General features: G+C 32.5%; 1 protein-coding gene across 1 annotated transcript in view; it reads right to left on the bottom strand.

Moving 5' to 3' along the window:
• Positions 1–24,444, bottom strand: part of LOC311211021 (sodium channel protein type 2 subunit alpha-like) — a gene marked incomplete at both ends in the record, with an annotated part of 53,511 nt that overhangs the window by 11,541 nt on the left and 17,526 nt on the right. Inside the window, 7 exons of the mRNA XM_084289484.1 lie at positions 3,347–3,520; positions 4,568–4,722; positions 5,314–5,434; positions 16,412–16,897; positions 19,183–19,539; positions 21,563–21,736; positions 22,351–22,589. Coding sequence (XP_084145610.1) covers positions 3,347–3,520; positions 4,568–4,722; positions 5,314–5,434; positions 16,412–16,897; positions 19,183–19,539; positions 21,563–21,736; positions 22,351–22,589 — 1,706 coding nt within the window. The remainder of the gene's footprint in view (positions 1–3,346; positions 3,521–4,567; positions 4,723–5,313; positions 5,435–16,411; positions 16,898–19,182; positions 19,540–21,562; positions 21,737–22,350; positions 22,590–24,444) is intronic.

The raw sequence follows: 24,444 nt of genomic DNA, 5'->3' as shown, positions 1-24,444 counted from the left end.
ATTCTTAGTTTATGGTATGTTACTGAAAAATATTCAAAGTTTATTTTGTTTATGTGTATAGTTGCAAGCTGATTTTGTTCCTTTACTTCCTGAATAAGAGTATTAGGTTTCATGCATTTCATGAAAATCCCTTTGAATTCTGGAATTAGTAATTCCAGAAATCAATTAATTACTGAATTATTCAATATTGTCATAGTTTACCATGTTAGAATACACATAAAGACATACTAGACTGTCTAATTAAGACAAAGTGAAATCTCTCTTTGCATCTGTTTTCCCAACACATGAGCCTGTTCCCCTTCTTATTTGTTCTTATTATGAGGTCATCAGGGTAGCAGTTTCCTCTTACTCTGTTTTTACAGCGTTTAGTATATTAGTTTAATGTGACTCTGATTCTTTTTTAAAATGTTGTGGCTTAATTAGTCATTCTTAAAAAATATTAAAAAGGTTGAGAGCACAGTTTAATTCAATGAGTTGAACTGTTTTAACAAATAGGGCAGAAATACTTTTACCCATATTTCTGAGCTGAAGAACTATAGAAAATAGAAAAGTATGTTTGAAAATAGAAAAATATGATTGACTTTGAATGTCATATACAACAAGCCCAGTTGGGGTGTGCGTGTGTTTTTTTGTTTGTTTGTTTGTTTGTTTGTTTGTTTTTTTACTTCTGAATGTTCCAAAATTGAATGCATTGGAATTTCAGCATGCATGAGAAATTTCAGTGTTGAGATACTGGAAGGTCAGAGATTTCATCCACTTCCAGATACATTACTGTCCCACAGTAGTTGTCAAATACATGATTTGTTTTAAATATTACTTATTTCCATCTCATTTAGATATGATTTATGAATGATATATACTTTAAAAATAAAGTGTTATAACAAACTATGGGATTACGTAATAAAGTTTGAAAATATATAGCATAAAACAATATCCACCTAAGATCACAAAAGATTATATATTTTAGCAGAAAATGACCTAAATTTAATAACTAGCAAACTCACCGGGTATTCCCAAATGCCCCATCTCCTGCCCAGGTATACTATCTCCTAGCTTGGTATGTGGTAAAGAGAACATACGGTCATTACACGGTCATGTACATACTGTACATCAAAAACTGGACATAATAAAGAAATGATAGATGGCTTCTGGACAAAGGGGTGAGAATAAAACTCAAGGCAGAGTATGATGACTGCTCTACAGTGTCTGGCTGAACTGGTTTAAGGTATTACCGACTCTGCCAGCTGATGTCCCCAGATAAAGAGATGTCCCTGCTTCTCATCTGCCTGTATGCAAAGTTGAGTATCTTAGCTTAAACCACTGATGAATGTGTTTGAACTAATTTACCAGATTCTAATTTTGGGTGGATAAGGCACAGTTATTTTCCCTTCTACTCCTTGCTGCAGACATTGTTGCACCCAGCAGAAGAGTGGGGTGGAAAGATGGCATAAGGTCTTAAAATGAGGTAGACAGATGTACCCACAGTTACCTGCCATTGCTGTTAACTGACAGAGCTGAAAATTGCCTTTTCTTCATGTAAATCTTCATGTAAAATCTAATTTGGTCACAATGACTGAAAGTAGCTATGGCTATTTCTCACATTGAGAGAGTCAGGTATGCAAGATATTAAAGGTCAAAACCCCGAAGGACTATCAGTGTTTACTCTTGAATAATTTTAGAAGATGGAATTAAACAATTTGATTAACTTTAGTGACTTGTAATGAAGAAGGGCTCGCTAGTGTTCTTTCTTGGAAAATCTGCTGAATCACACCTGTTTAATCTTTCCAATAAAACAGTATGGAGAGATTCTCTTCTAAGGCAGATAAAATGAATTCATATATTTCTTTTGAATGTTGTCTGATCATGCTACAAGAATTGCTGAATTAGACTTAGGCACAGTAAGACATTTTTTACCACTTTCTGGAACACTGAGTATAATTATTCAAAAGTAGAAGGTTCTGATCTCATTTGGTCATGCTTTTGTTTATAAAATTAAAAATTATGAGAAAAAAGTTGGCAATATAAGATGCTTTATTCTATGATGATGATGATGTTTATAATTCTGAGAGCCTGTTCAGATAACAGCAGCTAAACTCTTATTAAGAAACCACGGAGTATGGCTTAGAATAATCAGTTTAGGTTTACTTTACAAAAAGAATAATTAGAACACGAGTTGTGGTTTATCTAAAATGAATTCCATTCTTAACATAATCCTGGAAAGGAGCATCTGTATTCTACGTTAAGACCCTCTTTAGAAAACCCTTTATACTGCTTAATACTAGTGTATATTTTTAGGACAGAGCTAGAGATTAACAGTATAACAAAACTAACATGAGCAGGTTTATAAACATAAAAAAGAGTTCTTCCATTTTGAGTTATGGGTCAATATAGCTTGTTAGCTTTTTTTTTTTTTTTTTTTTTTAATCCTCTGAAAATCACAAATCTGACACATTTCAATTATGTATCCACAAATAATAACTGTGGAATGATATTTTATTCAAACTTCTCAAGAAATATGGTAGCTTGGGCAGAAAGCACATTTGGGCATAGACCACGTACATGTCCAGAAATGGACAGTTGCCCTAAGATTACATCTCTCAGTTCCACACTGAGGATATGTATAGCCAGTGAACTGGGTCAGATAAAGTGTGAAGGCAAGAGACCAAAATATTCTGGGAGTAAAACCAACTTTGATCCATTCTGACAACATAAGCAAGGCTTTTGCACAGAAGTACATCAGAACTGGGAAGGCAGCCAAAAAACCTTGTATTGTCTTCTGTCATAAGCCCTGCCAAATCACAGTTGATTTAACTATTGCAGATTGTTAGCCAATTAAAAGTAATTTAATTTGACCAAATAGGAACTGTCTTTTATTTTACTAAAAATGATAACCAGATAGTTTGAGTGGATATAGTTCTGAGAACTCAGGTAAAATCTGGTCTAAATGCATCACTGCAGTTGCAATGCTTGTAGAAGGAACTTACACAAAGTAGTGTTTCATTTGCTAAGGAGTATGACAAGACTGACATTAAAAATAGCATGGAAGTTCCAAAAATAGTTTTTGGTTCTTTGTTTTTCCATAAAATCTCAAGTTTGATACACCAAGAGTATGAAATTATTAACCATGAAGAATTAACAAGCTGATGGCCAGCCACCCTTTTCCTTCTGGTTCATAAATGTACTTTAAACAACACATGCAGATAACTGCAGGCTATTACTCATGCACTGTAACTATACAATGGGAATTATTTTTGCATGTTTGTAAGAAGATTACTTAGTAGTAATGAGGTTTACAACATAAACTTTACAATACAGAGTTTTAAAGTATTAAGGACTATGTACTTACATCAACAATCAGGAAGTCCAGCCAGCACCAGGCATTAGTAAAATATATTTGAAAACCATATGCTACCCATTTTAAAAGCATTTCCAAAATGAAAATATATGTGAAAACTTTGTCAGCATATTCCAGCATGGTCTTGATAGTTTTACGCTGTTCAATATATATATCTTCAAAAGCCTGTGAAAAAAATATATATATTACTAATACTTCACAGAATATAAATGAAAAAATAAGTATGTCAGAGCTAATCTTTCCCCTTGTTCTTCTGCATCCTCATATTTTACCTATTTCTCATCTTTAGCCATGTTACAAAGTGAAGCAACTTTGTGTATTCAGCCTCCAGTAAGGCATATTGATTAAATATATTCTATTTTACTACTAAGTAGGAAATAAACTCAAAGCAGGTGGTGGGTTTTTTTGTTGTTTGTTTGTTTGCTTCTGTTTTTGTTTTGTTTTGTTTGTTTTTCACTGTGGCATTACAAAACTTTCACATACAAAAAAACACCTCTGTTATACAAAATCTGATCCAGAGATGTATATTCCATTTTGAAAACAGTTCAAGAGTTTGCATTTCTATCCTCCATCAGTAACATTTTTGTTTAAAAGTCAAATTAAAGAGTAATTTGTTTGCTAGAATTTATACTATGTATTTTGATAGTGTAGCAAACGTTCATCTTAAGTAAAGTTGGAAAGGTAGGCAATGTAAATCTTTTTGGAAAATAGTTGTTTGGTTTGATTTGCTGTCACACTCTTCCCTATCTTCTGCCTCCAAAACAGCAACAGAGTTTTGCTTCAATCTTTTTCAATTATACTGAAATGCTTCATTTTTTTCTATGGTCTTTTGTAAGCATAATCCAAAAAGTGGTTGAGCCCCAAAGGAATTAAGGATTAGAAAGCATACATCTAGCTTTATATTCACAGTTAACAAGGGTCCTTTGTACTCAAATTTCTTGACAAACATGTTGAAAACTGGCAAACTGTTGAAGTTGTTGGCTTAAATAAAATTGCAGCAGGTTTACAGGGGTAAACCAAAAGTATCACTTAAATGCATATAAAACTTACATAATTTGGGTCAATTTTAAGTAAATAAATAATGAAATCGTGGAACACGGATAGTTTTATACAACTCCAACCAAAACAGGCCTTTCTGATGCAAATTTAAATTTTGCTGTTGCTCCTCAGGAAATATCTAAGTATTTCAGCATCTGAAGCATTTCTACTTACCAGTGCTCCGCTGCTGAGGAGAATCATGAAGACAATGAAAGTCTCAAACCAATTGTGCTCAACTATGCTGTAGCAGGTTTTTCTAAGATTCCACCAGATTTTTCCTTTGCCATCCTCTATACTTACTTGGCAACATGGAAACTTCTGCACACAACCTGAATGAGATTAAGAAATATTAGGATCTAAATGCAAATTATTTCAAAGTCAATAATTACTATGGTATCAACATTATTAATAGTGACAATGAGTTTTATAATAATTTATACATGTAATACTGAAATTCTCCTTTATAGGATGTTGATTATCTGAGGTTAAATAATAAGGAATTTGCAATGAAACAAGACATACTAGACATAATTATGTATAAACTCTATCCAAAATATATTGATGTTTTTGACTGGTGGTATCTGTTCTGTTTGTTTCTCATGGAAATAAGTTGTTCCAAAATTTAAGGGCTCTTTCAAGTAATAGAAATGCATTTTAAAAATGAAAATTTAATGAACAGAAAAGTTAATGAAGTTCCTTAATTACAAGATGTAAGCAGTGGCCAGGCAGACTAAGGTAATCAAAGCCTAGGAAAACCTTGTTTTGTCATCTGATTTCCAGCACTCTAGGCTTAGAGTATTTCCTTTTGATCATAGAAATTATGAAGATACAACAGATTTGAATGTATCAAGAACTTAAGTATGCCTGATAATTATGCAGTTTTGCTAATACATCTCTTAAGTCAACAGTTATTCTACAACCTTCTGTAAAACAGGCTTCTGGTTCAAGAGCTTCTTCAGGTTCAATTTCTGCTTGCTCACCCTCTCCGGGAGGGGCAATATCAACTGTGCTGCCTTCAGATGAACTGGATGCATTTAGTTTCTGCAAGTAAAGTTCCACAAAACAATTTTTTCTCATTAGATACATATTCTGTAAAAATTATACTGAATCAAATCCTGCCAGTCAATTAGTTTTGAAAAACATTAAGTTTATGGTGATAAATATGTATAGTAAGGAGGTGAACATTGAATAGTTCTGTTTCCCAGCTTATCTTCTCATAGGGAACAATCAGAAGTGATTTAGCTACTAACCTGATTGATGCATAAGACTTTTAAATTGAAAGCTCAGTGGTAATACAACTGGATAATACAACTGGAGACCTTGCATATACCACACTCTCAAGTTATTTTATTTCCTTTACTAGATTACACTGCAAATGTGCCTCAGTTTTCTCAGGCAAATGAACAAATGGAAAGTTCCACATACATGGCATGTCCACTGCAGATGATGTTTTCACAAACATACACCATATCTAGATGAAAGAGCTGTAAATGTAATGGCATTTAATAGTAAATTTCTGCACTACTTTTTTTTTTTTTTTTCAGAAAGCACAGATTACCAGCTCTGAAATCTCTTATTTGCATTCCAATCTCCTGTGAATACTGAGACACCTCGTGAGGTTCCTTCCATCCTGAATTTTTCTGTCTATGTACTACTTTGTATATAGTCAAATACTATAATCCTCACTCCAAAACAATCCTAGATGTGAAAACTCCAAGAGTTGGAGAGTGATATAAACCAGCTCAAATGAAGTAACTGTTTATACCAAGTACAGTGAAATTTGGATCAAGTCAAACTATTTATCAGTCATGCAAGACTGCCTATAATTTTCTTCTAAGAAAGTATATTTTGAAAGGACAAACCTACTAAAGATGCACACAGCATCTAGCACAAAAACTGGACATAGAGTTTGTACCTTGTTTTCAGTTGCAATATTGTTTGAATCTTAAATTTTTTCATCCCAAATACATTTTCTTTTATTGTGAAACAAGGCTTGTAATCAGAAAGCAACATGAAAAAACAAATACTGAAATACTGAAATACTGAAATACTTTTGTTTTATACCATGGAGCAGTAATTTAGAGGGGGATCCAGTGGGGGATGCATGTCTAACTTAAACACTAAAGTAGAATATACACTGATGTAGCAGAAAGGCTAATCACTGACTCATTTGTGGTTTCAGCTAAGCAGATCTGAACTGTAAGCAGATCTTTGACCTCTACTGGATTTTTGTATACAGAGTTTTTGAGGATACCAAGTACTTTTCATGTTTAGCTTTCAAGGTAGTGATATTTTATAATGTAAAAAATAAAAGTAAAATAATATTTGTTCAGATCTTTTGAATGATTTTGCTGCAAATAATAGACGATATCTTTTTTAAAAGACATTACTATGTATACTCTCCTTCAGAGACACTGCTGCAAATTAAAACTAGTTATTTAATTCTTTAGTTAAAACCAAGTCCTTTCAGGAGAATACATTGGGAGCTCAGGGATTTTTCTGCCAAAAAATGAAGCAAATGGCACATATCTCTTTATATAGTTTGGTAAGCAATTCCTCTCTCATGTTGAGCTTACATGAGATGAATGACAATTAAAAGAAATTTATGCTGGGTGATTGGTAACTTCAGTTTTAATTTTCAAGAAGCTGCACTTTATGTCCACATGCAAATGTAGTCAATATGAGATCAATCAGAGCTGGATTGTGACTATAGCTGGATTGTGACCAAAAATAAAGGACTTGCTGAATAATAGAAATATTTGAGAAGCACACTGACATTAGTTGGAAAACCATTCTTTCCCATTCTAAATAACATTATCTGTACATGGAAAATCATGCTGACAAATGTGAAAAGATTTGGGTAAATACACTGAGATTTTAATATTTCTAGTGGTTAATTTTTGCTTAGTAAACATGAAAGTGTCTTGTTTCCCTTTTCATACTTCATTTTCTGCTACAATTTCCAAAATTTATGCATCTGAAATATTTACAGCTGTATCATTTCTAGCTGAATAATTTTACTGCTGCTCATGCAGATCAGTAACTCTGAAGCAAAATGTTTTGTACCTTGTATACTGAGAATATTTAAAACTTTGCTTTCTGTATTACTTCTACAGACCAAAATATACATTAATGTACACTGTATTAAGCATTATTAATATACCACCTTATTATCCACATACAAGACTATCTTTGAAACAGGAAATGAGATTTTTAGATTAATTCTCTTTTTATATATCATGGTAATACTAAAAAAGAAAAGTCTAAAAATTGTTGCTGAAATTATAGGCAGTTTCTTTGTTAAATAAAAAACATATATTGTGAGAACAATAATCTGCCACATCTAAGTTAGGAAAATTAAAATTAATTTATGGCCTGATATATCATCATTAAATTAATGACTGACTTAGTAGTAGCAAAAGTTCATAAAAGTAGAAAAGTTCATAGTAAACACCAATTATTAATCTTCCTGTTAAAAGGCAGCCAGTTTTTTAATGGCTTCTTCTGAAACTCTGTTTCAGATAGTCCTGTCAGCTAAAAAAAACAGTTGCTAAAAAACAAGTGATAGAATTGCAATTTATAACCAGTAAAAACAAAAACTACTATATTTTCTTCATTATTTTTCAAATAAAGCATTATCTTCATTATGTTTCAAATAATCTCAAACAATTGAATAATAAAAAACATTACTAAAACTCCTCTTCTTTGCTCCAAGAGCCTAAATTAGGAAAGAAGCATTGCATTTTAAATAAGGTGACTTTAATGTTCTTTTTTTTTTTTTTCTAGCAATAAAATTAATAAAACTTAGGAAACTCAAAAGACATGGAGGATTACAAAATCTTCTTTTCACCCCAAATATGGGATTATCAGTTTGTAGAATATGCCATGCCCTGTAAATACTTATTTGCATCTTCAATGATACGACATTTTCCTTTACAAGGATACACTTGAAAGCAATTGCTTATGATGCAGCATTCTCAAGGCCTGAATCAGCAAAACAACATGCTTGACTAATGCAGAAGCCTGAGCAATACTGTGGAATCACACACAGAAATAAAGTCAAAAAAATGACCACTTTAATGGTATTATATTTTTCAGAAAATAGTATTATAAATATTAATGTATAGAATATAACATTAAAAAATGCTTCATCACCAACCCAAATACTTGTCTAACATACGTATAATCAGCCTCCATTCCATCCTTTCAGAGCAGTGCATCTCTTTTCAACAGCTTAGATCATTAAAACAAGCTTTGACCAACAGCATGTTAATGTGCCCATTTACGAGAAAATGCATTCGCTTAAGACCCAGTCTTGCTCTCATGTGATTTTATTATAGCTTTCAATAAGAGCAAGAGCAGGCAACAAAAACTTTAAGCTTTACAAACTGCTTCATGATTCAAGTGACAATAAAATAAATAAAGGGATTCAGCCATTACAAATTGCCTTTAGTAATTCAGCCATGTGGTTTTATCTTTTGAATCTTTAAAGCTGCACTGTAATCGAGTGACAAAATATAAATTAAGGGGGTTGGTGATTCCCAAGTGATTCTAAACTGAGTTTAGATCTCAAATCTTATGATATTTAACTTTTACATTATATTAAGAAAATGGCTTAAAACCCCTTTTTTCCTAGAGCTCTATTTGACGTTTGAAGCATATCTTGGGTTTAAAAAATAATAAGTTAAATCTGAGACTTTTTAGAATATACAGCAATATGAATTTCTTTTGGCATCACTGGACTATACAGTGGTACAAATGGAGCTATTTGGCTATCCTTTTGAAGCCAGTGAGACTCTGCCTGAGTCTCAGTAGAGAAGGTGTAGGGCTGAAATCTCAATCCCAACAAAATTGTAATACCATTTTACCAGTATAGTTTGTCTTTTGTAGTTTCATGTAACTTTAGCTCCTGTGTAATACTACTGTCCCTATTCCTGAAAGCTCTGCCAATTATGCTGCAATGGGGATTATTTACACCTATAATAAAAATTAAAAAGATAGGGTAAATATACATGCAATTTTATAAAAACCATGCTGACTACTTCATTGTTACTCTAATTTACACTGAGTGAAGTCTGCCAACTCTGTCACAGACTTGGCTATTAAGAAACACAAATACAACTTTTTATGAAGAATTTTAAAGTTTAAGAAAAGAGTATTTGTTAAATGATCTGTTCAGAGAGAATTTTTAGAGAGGTTATTAAGTATAATTTCAGCAGTTATGAAACTGTTTGCTTTGCTTATAGTTTATAAAACTCAAGATATGCACTGCCCAAATCAATACAGAATGTAGTTTGTAGCATCTTAAGGATTTGCATTACAGTGCATTGCAGATTTAAGAATATAACAATGCAATTTTTACACAGATAGCTATATTGCAATAGTATAAATTTTATTTATTAAAGAGCTGAAGTGTGGCAGTAATCATTACATAAATCACCTAACACATTTCATTAAATATATACATTTATAAGGGCTGAATCAAAAAGGGTTGTTTTTATTTTTTAAAAACTATGCATGCTCCCTTTTTCCTTTGGCCTCTTTAGAGTATAACATTCCAGTACTTTTATGATCCATACTTCATAACCTGTAGAACATGCAGTTATTGCTAAAGACTTTATTAGACTATCCAGAAAAATCATTAGCGGAGTTAAAAAATGTATGTTGGGGTTGCCAATCCCGCCTGACCATGCTGTGGTGTGAGTCCCATGACTCAGCAGAGAGCAGCTGTGCATGTTTCTACCATCTTGCAATGGATAGGGAAGGAACATAGCTGAATAGCATGCAGGCCAGTCAAAATCCATTAAAAAGTGATTATATATATATATACATATATATGTATAACTTTTTTAGGTAACCTGTGTGAAAGTGGTGACACGTTGCTCTACCTGGTTAAAAAGCACCAGAGCTGCATTCTTGATTGCTCCAGCTTGGTTTTACCCCTGTGAGAAGTAAGAATGGTAGGTAGTGAAGTTCAAAGCACAGGATTTCTAGTTTTCTTCTTTTTGGAATCTCTAATTCAAGCACAGCTTTAATACAATTAAAACATAATTATTAAATATTTTACGATCAGTTGGCAAAAAGGGATATGCATACCACCTGAAATGTTCAACAAACCTTTCTACAGAGCTTGTTAGTTTATTTTAGAGAAATAAGAAATGCAGGAACTAGAGCTAATCATCTGCACTCTGAAACTATGATTCATAAATGGAAATAAAATGATTAATTTCATAAAGACATGGTTAGCAGATTTGGAAATTATTCTATATTTAAAGAGTGCTTAATGCATCTTAATGAAAATTTAAAAAATTTTTTTTTTTTTGGTTTAGTGTTCAAGTCCTCATTTAACTGACTATGTCATTATGTCTTTTATTTGCAAAAAATGTACATACAGTAAACAAAATACTTTGAAAATGTATGTCTTCCCATTCCTGCTTCATGTTTTAATAATAGTGGTGTAACTTACAGATGGCAATAGAAGTAAAAAGCTAGTCCATAACATAAAGAACCTGTCACTTTGGAAGATATAGTCCCTGAACTAGTCAGTTGTATAAAGCGGGAATTTAGATAGTTATATACTTTAAAGGAAATGTGGAAAAAAATCTTACAATCAATTGATCAAATCACTACTAGGTGTGTTTTTGCTAAGAAATTCATTGAATCTCCATGGCAATGTTTAACTTTTGGGAAGAAAATAACTCTGCTTCTGTCTTTATACTTCACCTTTTTACATAAGCGGCAATGAAGCCAATCAGAAAATTGAATTTATCCCTTGCTTAGAAGGCTCAGTGGATTAGCTGGTGAAGGATATTTTTTATTTTATTAAAACCACCTGTTGTGATTTCAAAAGTTAATTGAGGAGCCTTACTTCTCTATTCTGAGTTTGTACTTACTGTACATATAACATAGATACAAAGGCTTTTGGAATTCTGCCGTGGTAGAGGCCTGCAGGTATTTGCATTTCTTAAAGAAAGCTGTTGTGAAAACAGCTTTCCATAGCTGAAGAACATCTTTGAAATTACTTTTGTGTGTTGAAATACAGAAATTCATTCATCAAGTTGTGATTCAAATGTAATGTATGGTTATTAAGTGGTACAAAAACACAATAGTTAGTTATTAAGTGGTACAAAAACACAATAGTTAGGAGTCTAATGTTTGATCTGATTATCATACTCCATGTCATTGATTAACACTGATTTTGTAATAATAATGTCATCCACAAGCTAACTAAAAAAAAAAAAGTATCAAATAATCCCCTTTGATAGGTTTTAATTTTCTTACTATCTTTTAAGTTAATTTTCTTGAATATCTTATTTTTAGAGCAGTAATGTATTATTTTTGATGGTTATCTTATTGGCTGTTGCACCTCTGTTTTCTGGTAGGAGATACTGACAAAATCCTCCTTCAAAGTACCAGTTAAATGCTCTCTTATTTCAAGTGAACTTTCAGGCAACTGTTATTCTAAAGCAATTAGGAAGTTTTAATGTCTTTAAGATAAATTCTCTTCCTCATCCAAAGCTCAAGTTATGCATATGTACTTTCCCATTATCCACTTACATTTCATGGGTCATTTTTGCATGGAATCTTAGCATACTTGCTCTGATTTTAGGGTGTTTTAGGATCTATATACAGTAAGAAAATGCTTAATGGAAGTCTCTTAGCAGAACAAACATGTAGATACAAAATAAATAACCAAGTGTAGTATATATAAAAAAGAAAGACATTTTTCATTACCTTAAATGATGTAAGTATAATATTCACTTACGACTACATGTTTCTCACTAACATGTCATGTGGTGAGACCATAAAAGAACTTGTGCTTTCACCATGTTAGACAGCTGCTTGAGTAACTTCAAGTATACAATGTAAATTCGTCACAAAATATGCAAGGAAAAAGCCTTTCTGAAGCTGCAGACATATGAGCTAGAAGATCTGTAGGTTAAGATGTGTCTTGGGAGAAATCAAATGTAATTTGGAAGCCAAAGTAGATTTGAAGAAACTCTTCAGTACAGCATTAGGTTCAGTATTAAAAAATAAATAAATTAATAAATAAAAATCTTAAAGACACAATCTGCTTCTTGCTTTCTGCACTCTATTGCTTATCCTGATCCTTCATCCTGACACTTGTCATACAGTCCTCAGTTCTATAACACATCATGTCTCACACACATGTTGAAGACACAATAACTAAGGTGCAAATGAGACTGTACTATCTGAGACCTAAGTAGAACTTTTTCTTCAAATGCTGAATAAAATGCTACTGTAATATGGGAATCAGAAATTGTAGAAGTGTGTGGGTGTGGTCTCTGGCCAGGCTATCCTTATGAAGAAGACCGTGTAGTCAAGTTATCTTGAAATCTTACATTCATTTTTTCAACTTAACAAATGTTATTGTTACATTTCATCCAAACACAGACTTCCCTAAATTTCTAGTGATATCTGTTAGAAGGATTTTGTATATATGTTTGGAACTTAAAACCAGGTTGCAAAATATATACTGGCAGATTTGGAAAGTTGCTTGTTTATTAACTGGCAAATTAATTAGAAGGTATTTTTATGAACAGAAAAAAAAAAAAATCATCCACTAAAGAAACTGTGGCTAGAGTTATTTTGTTCCATAATATATCTGAAAATATAAATTAAAAAAAAATAGTATTTGTTTCTCACTCACCTGCAATCATAATTTCTATAGCAATTACCTGCTCTTGGCATATTTCTCAGGGGCACATTCCTCCCCCTGCTTCTATCATGACCTTAGCTGGACATACTTAAAATAATCATTCAGCTCTTAACATCAGTGTTAGTCAAAAAGACACCAGCAGAAAAAAAAAATGGTTCATTTTACAGTTCTTGTGCAGATCAAACTTCCTGTAACTCTGATGTTAAAAAATAAATAAATAAATTGGAAAAAAAAAAAGTTATTAAAAGGGATATCTCCTGAGGACCTTTTAAGTGCTAAGTGGCACAAAAAGTTAAGGTGGGGAAAGGTCTGCCTCATCTCTTACCCCTTCTTTTGCAGACCTGGCCTAGTAGCAAGAATGTTGTCTCAGTGATATCCCTCAAGAAGTAAAATAAAGCAAATGGTGGTGTACTTTTCTAGAGAGGTAACTTAAACACTGCACCAATATATTCTTCACCTTCCTCAGAAGGAAATCAGAAGGCAGCAGGAGGTACAATAGTGCTATTGACTTGATAGGAGGAGATTAAGAATCCTGATAAATCCCTGTCACACATCAGAACACCTGTTCATATATTACCAAAGCAGGTGCATTTTTATACTGAGAATAAAATAAAAGCACTTCATTTTTTTTCTAAAAATCATCCAGAAAGAGGGGAATAAAGAACCCAGAACAAAAATGGAAATGACTACAGAATTCGTAATTTTCAGGGCACCGTTGGTTAGCTACCATTGACAATATGCACACTTGCATTGTATGAATATATGTCAAACACTAAACAGTTGTCCATGAGCAGAATTTGAGGGAAACACTACTCCCCAGGTTTGCAATGGTAGTGATTATGATACTATATGGAAATCTTAAGGCTCTACAGAAATCCTATACTTATCCTATCCCCTTTGAAAACTTCTCTGCAATTTCTTAATACATATAACCTCCATCATTTACTGACTGATTTTCCACAATCAATTGTAATTTTCACTTTCAAATTGTTTATACATTTGTTTAATTTGCTTTCTGTTCCTGAAGGCATACCGATACATTTAAAGTTCATTAAAAAAAAAAAAAAAAAAAAAAAACATAAAAAAGGCAAAATTCCTTTTGACTTAATATAGTACTGAAACTTAAGAATGGTCTTAGGAAAAACAAAACAAAGGCAAACAAACAAACAAACAAAACAAAGGCAAACAAACAAACAAACAACAAAACACACACAAAAAACAGGATGATGCCTGAGCCAAGTAATGATGAGAATAAACAGAGCAATTGACTTGTGAAAGCCACCTTAAAATTGGTATGTAATTCAGAACTCTTCAGCACAAGGGCTCTTATGCCATTTTCTTAGAGTTTGCTTACTTACATGGTTCACTTTGAAAGCAGAGGAGTTTCTGCCTTTGCGTTGCATTTTATTTTTTCCTTAGCTATTCTGATAAAATGCATGGTGATAAAATGCACTGTAAGCTGAACCATTCAATCTATCTTAAAGAAGAAACAAAGAAAAAATACCTATGGTATTATGTTATTTAATTTATATCACTCCAGTGATATGATTTATAGTACAGACCTACAAACACTGTAGCAGAGAAAGTGGCAAAGGATGCCAGGGAGTCAGGAACCAGATGAGGATGGCATCTTCTTAACCTCTCAGTTCTGTGCTGAGGCTAACGTGTCATGCAACCACACATTCAGCATCTGCACAGTTTGTAAGCCTTCTTACAAACTTTCTTAATGCATATTACAGAATTCTTAAAAAATTACATATTCAGGAAATTTTTAGGCATATATCTTCATAAGGTAGAGTTATTAGGAAGGCACACAACACCCATCTCAAAACTAACCACAAGGAAAGCAGAAAATTTAGATTGAAGGTATATTTTAAAGAAATAACATCAGAATATATTAAAAGACTTAGAAGACATTGCTAAAGGTTCATTGGAAAAGACAACTAACTTTCACTAGATAAGCTTACATGAAAAACAGACCCAGAGTCACTCTGAAAGCTTGTTTTTTGATTCTAGTTGATCTCTTAAAATATATCATTTATACTAGCCAGTTCTCTTATATTCTTAAATTGTCATGGATCAATGTTATCCATCAGTATTGAAAATATTTGTCATTTAACTGAGCAACTCAATAGAATATATTGCTTTTAATCTCATATTTCTTATGCAGAGTAACCGTCTTTACAGTTGCAAATATACACATTCTTTATCTTATGTTCTTTAGCAAAAAGCATATTATAACTGACTGGGTCATGGCTATCTATTAATGTCACGTGATACAGTTTGGCAGTGCTGTGGAATACAGCATTATTTGAAAATATAACAGCTATGCAGCTATTGGTACAGTCATTGATGCAATGTTTCTTTTCAGAAGAGCTTGCTTTATGGTAAACATACACTTTTGTATTAATGAGCTACCAGACAAAATCACAGCATCTATTTATCCAAGGTTTCTGATTCCTTAAACCTCACAGTTCTGACATTTCTGATGGCACTGAGAAATGTAAAATAATTTTTCAATTATTTTTTTCCTGCTACTGCATTTATTATTACTCCCATATACAAACATTTCCATGAATACTTTTATTATCTATGTTCACTTCTGGTGTACAAGCCACCTGGCTTCTGTATTTTATCAACTTCTGTCTCTTTGCCCAATAACAATCACCTAAGACATTCAAGTAAATGGTTTCCACATGCATATATACTACAAGATTAGTCTGCTCTGCAGGATAACTTTAGATACTGTTTTATCGTGATATTGATCTGTGTCTGGATTACTCCAATTCAACCAGACATTGTCTCTGAATCCAAAATCTGTATGTATATTACTCACAAAACTTTTTAGATAATTCAAAATACATCATTGATTTACCATGCATCAAGGTTCATTTTTAGAACCACCCTAACTACAGAAACAATATTTCTTCTTTCTCCATTTGTATTTGATTAGATATGTAAAGCTATATACTTTTATTGTTCATTAGTCTTCTACAGTACTCTTCTCCCACAAATTCTGATCATGTTAGAGGTAACACAGATAGGATATTTATGAAATGTGTGCTAGTTCTAAAACTTCATAAACTGTGATAGAAATAACCACACTTAAAATTATTAGTCTTCCAAATACTAAAAACCGAAGTATTAAAAATATAAAGTCTAGGACCCCTAGTGCACTTTCACATAGCAGATTTATTTCCTTGAATTATATTTACTTGAAATAATAAAGTATAAAATACATTCAGAAGGATAAGACAACATTTTAAACAACTCTATGTATGAAATTGACAGACATGTAAATGACTGAAATGTAACAGTTAAGAGACAAAATCTCCTACCTGTTTGCTTTCTTCCATATCAGATTCACTGCTAAATTCTTCTGTATTTAAATTTTCAAAGTCCGATTCTCCAACAGCAATTGGTACTGTCACAGTGAGGCCTGGGTTGTTTATGAATGACATGTAATCATTTTCATCAATTGCATATTTTTCCACACTGCTGCCTGTGCCTACACCACTGGTGGTTCCATTTCCATCCTTAAGATAATTCAGATCTTTGCTTATTTCAACAGCAGTGTGATTGGAAAGGCAGCTGTCCTTCTTGTTGTTTATCTCTTCAAGTGCTTTGATTTCTTCCAAAGCCTTCTGTTTTCTAACAAAGGCTTTTTGGATGAACTCCTGTATCTTTTTTTTAATATAATCTATTCCCTTCTGAATTCTTGCCACAGCAATCTGGAGGTTGTTCATTTCATTATCATCATCAGTAGCAGCAAGATTGTCTGAACTAAATGAGCTCAGCAGCAAGGCCAGAAACAGGTTCAATACCTAAAAGATGAGAGAATACAGCTATATAGTAAATAAATACATATAAGAAGTTAGTATTTTTATAGGATACTGTCAAAAATCACACATTGTTCTGAAGACCAACATCCACTAATTTTAGACAACCAAATAGTACCTCGCATTACAAAACCTCTCCTTACTAGTTTTGGACAATATTCATTCAAGATACACTAGCTAATACCTAAACAATTTTGACCTTTTGATTTTATTTTTTGGAGTAGCATTGCATGGACTGTAAAATAATAATAACAAAAAGTTACAAAAATTCTAGCTACAGATATCCCATCAGAGGTTTGAAAAACTTCTGTCTAAATGTAGTGGAATCACCTGGAACTCAAGTAGAATTGTATAAGCATCAAGCATCATCCTATAAAGTTAGATTCTATAAGATTCTATGATACAGATATTTTGGAAACTTAACATTAGTTAATGCTATACTAACCTACTTATACTTTCTAACTATTATTTGGAAGATTATACCATAAGACTGTGAATTTCTGTTAATTCTGGGCTTGTCTCTTAAATTCTATAAACCTTGCCATAACAGGATAAAAGTAATATTTTAAAGTGCCTTAATAAGTGACTTAATGAAAATAGTAAGTATTGCCTGAGAACTTCATCAAATCAAAATTCAAACATCATTATTGTTGTTTTAATGTCATCTCCTATAAACAGTAGCTATTGCTGTACAACTTACAGGCAATTAATCATTTCATACCTGCAGTCTAATATAAAACAATCTGGTATAAAATCACACTATTTGATGGGATGGGTTTGTAAATTTTTTAAAAGACTGCAATGTAGTCTTTCCTATGTTTGGACTAAGTGCCATGGGCCATGAGGCATCAGGCGTTGTCATCAAGTGGCAAAATGGCAGCCTATGTCCTAATTAACTTTCTTACACCAAAGAAAAATGGATTTAAACTTTATTCTGTCATACTGGTGTAATTTCAAGATACTACAAAAGAAAAACTGTGACCAGCCATAAAACCCTCAAATCCTATCTGAGATAAACTTCCCCTTAAAGAAATGTGTAAGAGCTTTCATTTTTACTCTATACAATATTTAATTCTGCAGACTTTCACAATTCCAGACCCTTCACCCCCTCCATCCCCCCACCCCAAAAAAAAAAAACAACAAAAAACCAAAAAACAATCTCACCCTGGAGGTAAATAAGTATTTGGAAGAAAAGAGCAGACAATATGAATCTGAAACAGTACTTACATGCAGAAATTAATGCTGAAAAAATAGTGGAGCAGGTTACTTATCATAAATAACTTCCTCATTTCTCTACACATTTCTGCTGAGCTTCTGTTAATATTGCAAGGTTGTGTAAACAACCAAGACATAAACATTTTTATAACTTTTTAGAATTTATAAAATTATATGAGAAAAAAAAAAACACACACACAAAATACAACAGCAACAACAACAAAAAACATTAAAATCAATCACTAAAGGAAGAGAATTTTGATGAGCAATGAAATATAATTTCTAGGCATCTCAGGATGAACTGTAGATATTAATAGTAAAATAAATTTTAAAACATAAATGATGCATTCCAATTACCCTGGTTTCTGAGAAGATTTCACAGTGATATATCAACTGAACTTTTGACATGTTAACTTGTAAGCTTGAATAGTTTTTTTTTCTATAAAATTTATTCTATAATTTTGAATTCAAAACTTTCAACCCCATTTTTAGCATGGAAGCCCAATCAGTCTGTAGATATTTGGGTTTTGATTTTTACCTCTAAGCAGGCCAAAAAGTTAAGTACTTAAGTTAAAGATTCACTTTTATAAGAACTACATTATACTTAATTTTCATTAAGTCATATAATTAGTGCCAGAATTATCTGTAATGAATTCAAGAAAGTCCATTAGATATTTTTTTTTTTTAATCTCCAAACAGGAAGCTGCCCATGAGCTGGTGAAGCATAAACTTTATTATTTAAAGAGTAGTTTAGATGCCATCTGAATTTCAACAGTATATTTAAATTATCTCTAACGCTCCCTTAATAGGGTATTTTGTGGAAATTTTGGTCTATTTCTAAATTCCTGATGCCATAGTAAGAGTACTTCAATGTATGGATATAAGTTAAAAGGTGGAGAAAGAAAACATCTTTTTCACCACAAATCTAGTACATGTCGATGTTTCTTTCTTTTTTTTTTTTTTTTTCTTTCATTCCAAACAGAAGCACAACAAATATTCTCAGCTGTAAGCTATATACATTTTTCCATCAGAATTCAAAAGTGTTTATCACCTACCACTAGGTTTCCAATCACCATGACCAGCATGAAAACAATAAGGCACATGGTTTGGCCTGCAACCTCCATGCAGTCCCACATTGTTTCTATCCATTCTCCACACAACACTCGGAACACAATCAAGAAAGAGTGGAAAAAGTCATGCATGTGCCAGCGTGGAAGCACACAGTCACTGGAGATCTTGCAGACACATTCCTTGTAGCTTTTCCCAAACAGCTGCATTCCAACCACAGCGAAAATGAACACAATGATGGCCAGCACAAGGGTCAAATTCCCCAAAGCCCCCACTGAGTTGCCAATAATCTTAATGAGCATATTTAGAGTTGGCCAAGATTTTGCCAACTTAAAAACTCGAAGCTGAAAAACAAAAACACAGAGGAATCATTAGTGTTAGTTATACTGCAGTTCTGAATGTGCCATTCTTTATGAAAGTACTAATTTGCAGAAAACATCTTTTATGATGTCAGTTAAACATACTTTCTTTGGCTATTGTTCATTGATGTTCTGTAAATTTAGAACCTACGGAGACAGCTTGCAATTTAATTTGACCATTTTTTAGGAAATTCTAATAGTTGTGTAATCCTTGAGAATAATATAATACAGTACATGGTGAATGCATAATTTCTGCCTGACACTATTTTCCCACATTGTAGCATTTTTACATCATTTTCTAAAAAGTTCTATAAGCATGAAGTGCTGTAGAGTGTTTGGTCCTATTAGCATATCTGATTCTCCTTGGAAATGCTTGCATTCCTACTCTGCACTAAGTAGTTTTCCCTGAGGATTCAGTTCAGTAAACTCTATAAATTAACTGAGATTCACTTGTCTGAGATGTCACACAGGAGAGCCAATAGTTTTCCTGCTGTTCCTGACATTTTGTGCCAAACACTTTAGGCCAAACTCCTAAGGTTGTTCACAGGTACAGTAGCTATTCTTCCTGAGAGTTTTCCAGAGATTTTGTTTGTTGGAGAGCTTCTACTTAGAGATGTCTACACTGTGCTATACTGAAATATAGACTACAGTCTTCATTTCTTATGTTATTTTATGTATCAGAAGCCAAATGTGAACATTTGAAAACCAACATTAATAATTTTATTGTTTCTAAAATAATTTTAGAAAGAAATAAGACTAATACCCATGTGTAAGAAATCTCTTGTGGTTGGCAGTTTATTCTACTAACTTGTACACAGATGTGTTCTAGAGAATCACATGTGAACAAAGAGAAGCTAGATCTAAGGTTTATCAGAACATATGTTTCTGTAGACTAATTTTTTCTTCACAAGGAACAATATTATTTTAATGGAGAGCAGGGAGCGTGGAGTTTGGTACTTCCCTAAACCATAGTGTCCAGCTTTTCATCTTAGCAACACATACAGAAAATGAATGTATTTTGTGTTTATACCACATTTCAGTATTTTTAAATGTCCACTCACAGATGATTTCTGCATCATATAACATACAGAAGTTTGTACTTTCTTTGTTACACCTACTACTCCCTCTTTGCTGGCTTAGTCCTATGTTTCCCTCAGCACTACATTAGGTCTTACAGGCTCACATAGAGGACAATTTTTAATGCAACAATTTGATGTTGGTATTGAGATGTCCATTCAGATCATACTCATTGATTTAAAAATAATATTCAGTGACCAAACTATGGTATGTGAATTTGGGTACCATGGAAACTGGTGCTAGTAAACCAAGTAACCACTGACTGCTCTATGTATTCAGAAATAAGAGATTTTCAGGTAATGTAATAAATATTACTAACACAGAGTTTTAAATCATGACTCTTGTGCCTCCAGAAAACATAGCTACAAAATAGTTGCTTTAAAAGAGATACTTCTAGTAGAAGCAATATTTCAACAACATTTCAGTTTAAGTATTCTTATCCAAAAGTCACACTGTTAGGACTTTATTATATCTAATGGTGTTACTAAATGTTTATTCTCAAATAAATGTTCTGAAGTGAGGATATACTTAGTGGCTTTATGGGGAACATACAGTAATGTTCACAATAGGAAGACTAAAATTTCAAGGATTCTTTATGCTGGTACCAATATGTATGTTTTTTGTAGTTATTCAGCTTTGATGAAACTTAATCAGTATAATGAAAAATTTCAAAATTTCAAAAGTGTCTTATGATGGCAAAGGATATCAGTACAAATGGATATTGATAGGATAATTTGATATCAAAGAATATCAATAGACAAACACTTTAAACTTGTACATATACAATTTGTAAATTAGGCATATATGAATAAATGTGTGAGCCATTTAATTACCAAATATATATTTACAATACTGGTAATTAATACATACATCAGCAAAACTTTTTGAGTGACACAATTGCATGCAAATATTTAATTATCCAGGTATTTACCAATCTGAACGATCGAAGAACTGATAATCCTTCAACATTTGCAAGGCCAAGTTCCATTAAACTAAGGCTTACAATAATACCATCAAAAATATTCCAGCCTTCTTGGAAATAATAATAAGGGTCCATAGCAATTATCTTTAATACCATTTCTGCTGTGAATATCCCAGTGAATACCTAAAACAAAATTAATTAGTTGAGTTGTTATGAGAAACATATATATCTACGCACATTTTCTGTTTCTGAATTCTTTTACCTGTTACTTATACCTGTTACTATATAAATAATAATATATATATATAATAATATATATCATATAATATATATATATATTTACTGCTAATAAGTCATACTAATGCCTTTCTTGGAAAAGCACTTTCACTGTAATATAACTGAAAAGAAAAAAAAAAAAAGAAGAAAAGAAAAAAAAGAAATTCTGAAATCTGAATATTTCATCAATTTCTTACAGAAAAAAAATATTTTCTGTAAGGGAATATCATCCTCCAAAGACAAATCCCAGAGCAGACCTCAAGAAAATTGACAGATAAAAACTACATTTCCAAACATATTCAGTTATTTCATTACAGTAGTTACAAAATAGATTCATGAAAGTTGAAGGCACCAGTAAACTCACTTTTTCTAGGTACACCATAAATACAGTTTCTAAACTGATTATAAAAAAAATAAATAAAAAAGGAATAAATTTAAGACCAATGCAATGCATTTACACATTTCTTCTTTTAGGAAAGGGTACTTTTACACCAAGAACTGTTTGGCAAACATAAACTTACCAGGTTGCCCACAGAAAGGACACTGCTAAACTGTTCTGTCATTGGGTAATGTTCCATGGCCATAAACAAGGTGTTTAAAACAATGCAAATAGTTATAGCAAGATCAACAAATGGATCCATCACTACTAAATTGACAATGTGTTTTACTTTTAACCATGGACTCCAGCAATCCCAGATCAAGAAAGTATTTGCAAATCTGTACCAGCATGGGGGGCATTTCTGTCTGGATTCTTCAAGCTCTGAAAAAAAAATAGAAATAAATATTTCAATTATAATCTCTGAATCACTGGAAGCTCCTATTTAAAATATGTAAAAAGATTAAATCATTCAAATAAACAGCTCACACCAACTGGAATTTCTGTCACCTGAGTGTAGCCATCTTAAAGTTAAACAAATAATCTATCTAAAGTTCTCTACAATCAATGGACAGTGGCAGTTATCTCTAGAGTGAATTATCTCAGATGCCTATATTAAGAGGGAAATATGTCTGTCATTTTCCAATGAAGAATCAAGAAATGGAGAATCAAGAAATCTAGTTTAAGCTAGTTAACTTGCTTATGACAGTTTTGGATTGTGAAAGTTAACATTATGCCCCCATCAATGGACATGTTGAAGCTTGTTGAAGCTTCATAAACTACAACATTTTTGTATTAAGTATACAACATATACTTATTTTGTAATATTTTGATTTGATTTGATTTTGATTTTGATTTTGATTTGAGCTACTAAAAGTATTGTTCTTGCTACTATGCTGAACCACAACTATAACATAATATTCATATGACTCTTTTGGTGCACATACTTAGCACTGTTTACTTATATCAATATTATTAATATAATTAATACCCATCTTCCTATTTTAAAATGTCATATATTGTATGTATGTATGTCTATCAATTCAGAAACAGAACAATATTAGTACTGTTGGAACAGCTCTGTTCTCAACTAGAAACTTTACAGACTTTTTTCTTCTTCTTCCATTTCACTATCCATATTATAAAAGTTACAAAACAACAGTAACTTCTACTGAGTTAATAGTAATAGTGATGGCCAATGCTTGATGAAAGCCCAGAAGGAAGATATTTCAGTGAGAAGTACTTAGACTACAAAATACGTAAGAAATTGCCACAACATACTTTCAGTGAAATTCCAGAATAGTAACATCAACCTAAACCTGAATTTTTCCAATTTTCAGACAACACTTAGAACAGAGGAAGGTCTCTACCATCATTATATTCACAGGTAATTTTCTAGAATAGCAAACATGCTGTTTTAGAGTATTTGCTAATGAGGATTCAGTGTTAAGCCCTACACCTTGAGGACAAGTGACTGACCTTTAATATTGTCCTATATGGATGAAACTATGGGAAGTAAAAAGTTCAATTGCCACAGCTCTCAAAGTCATTGAAATGTGCTCCCACAACATCGAAGGCAGAAAAGTGTATCAGTATGTAGTGAAAGTCTTCTATCTTTATAAACCATAACAAAGATAGTGTTTCCAAAAGAATATGAAGATTAGCTGGAACAATCATGGTTCTGAAAATATAACGGAACACTGAGAAGTGGGATGGGACTGGCATTGGACAGTGGCTTCACATTGGACTCTGAGTTGACATGGAATATCACTGGAATATCACATTGCTTTCAGTCAGCAGCTTCTGAAAATAATAGAAACCAGATGTGGGCAGGAGATGGCTATCAGGACAATATAGTTTACATTGGCTTGTTTTTTTGTTTTTTTTTTTTTAAACGGCCAGAAGAATGGAAAAGCAAACTCTATGCAGCTAGAGGAAAAGAAAATACCTTTCAAGGAGATATCCTTGCTACCTGGGAGTAGGACCAAGACTTTGCATACTGAGAATCAAGGAGGTCCCAATAGTTCACACTTGCATTAAAATAGCAGGGTATGTTCAGGAAGGTACATGTTTGTGAGAATATCTTGTTTCAGAGAAAAATATGTCTTGCATTTCTGACCACAAGGAGTTTGGGATCTATTTGTTTATCTGTGAGACAAAGTACTTAAGAACTCACTTACAATGTTTACATTTAAATTTGGGCTTAAAGTATCTTTACGAACACTGTAAATTTTCTTAG

This window comes from Netta rufina (genome assembly GCF_964035555.1).
Source record: "Netta rufina genome assembly, chromosome: 6".
NCBI lineage: Eukaryota > Metazoa > Chordata > Aves > Anseriformes > Anatidae > Netta > Netta rufina.
Note: the sequence above shows the minus strand (reverse complement) of the source record. Positions and strands in the feature narration are given on the sequence as shown.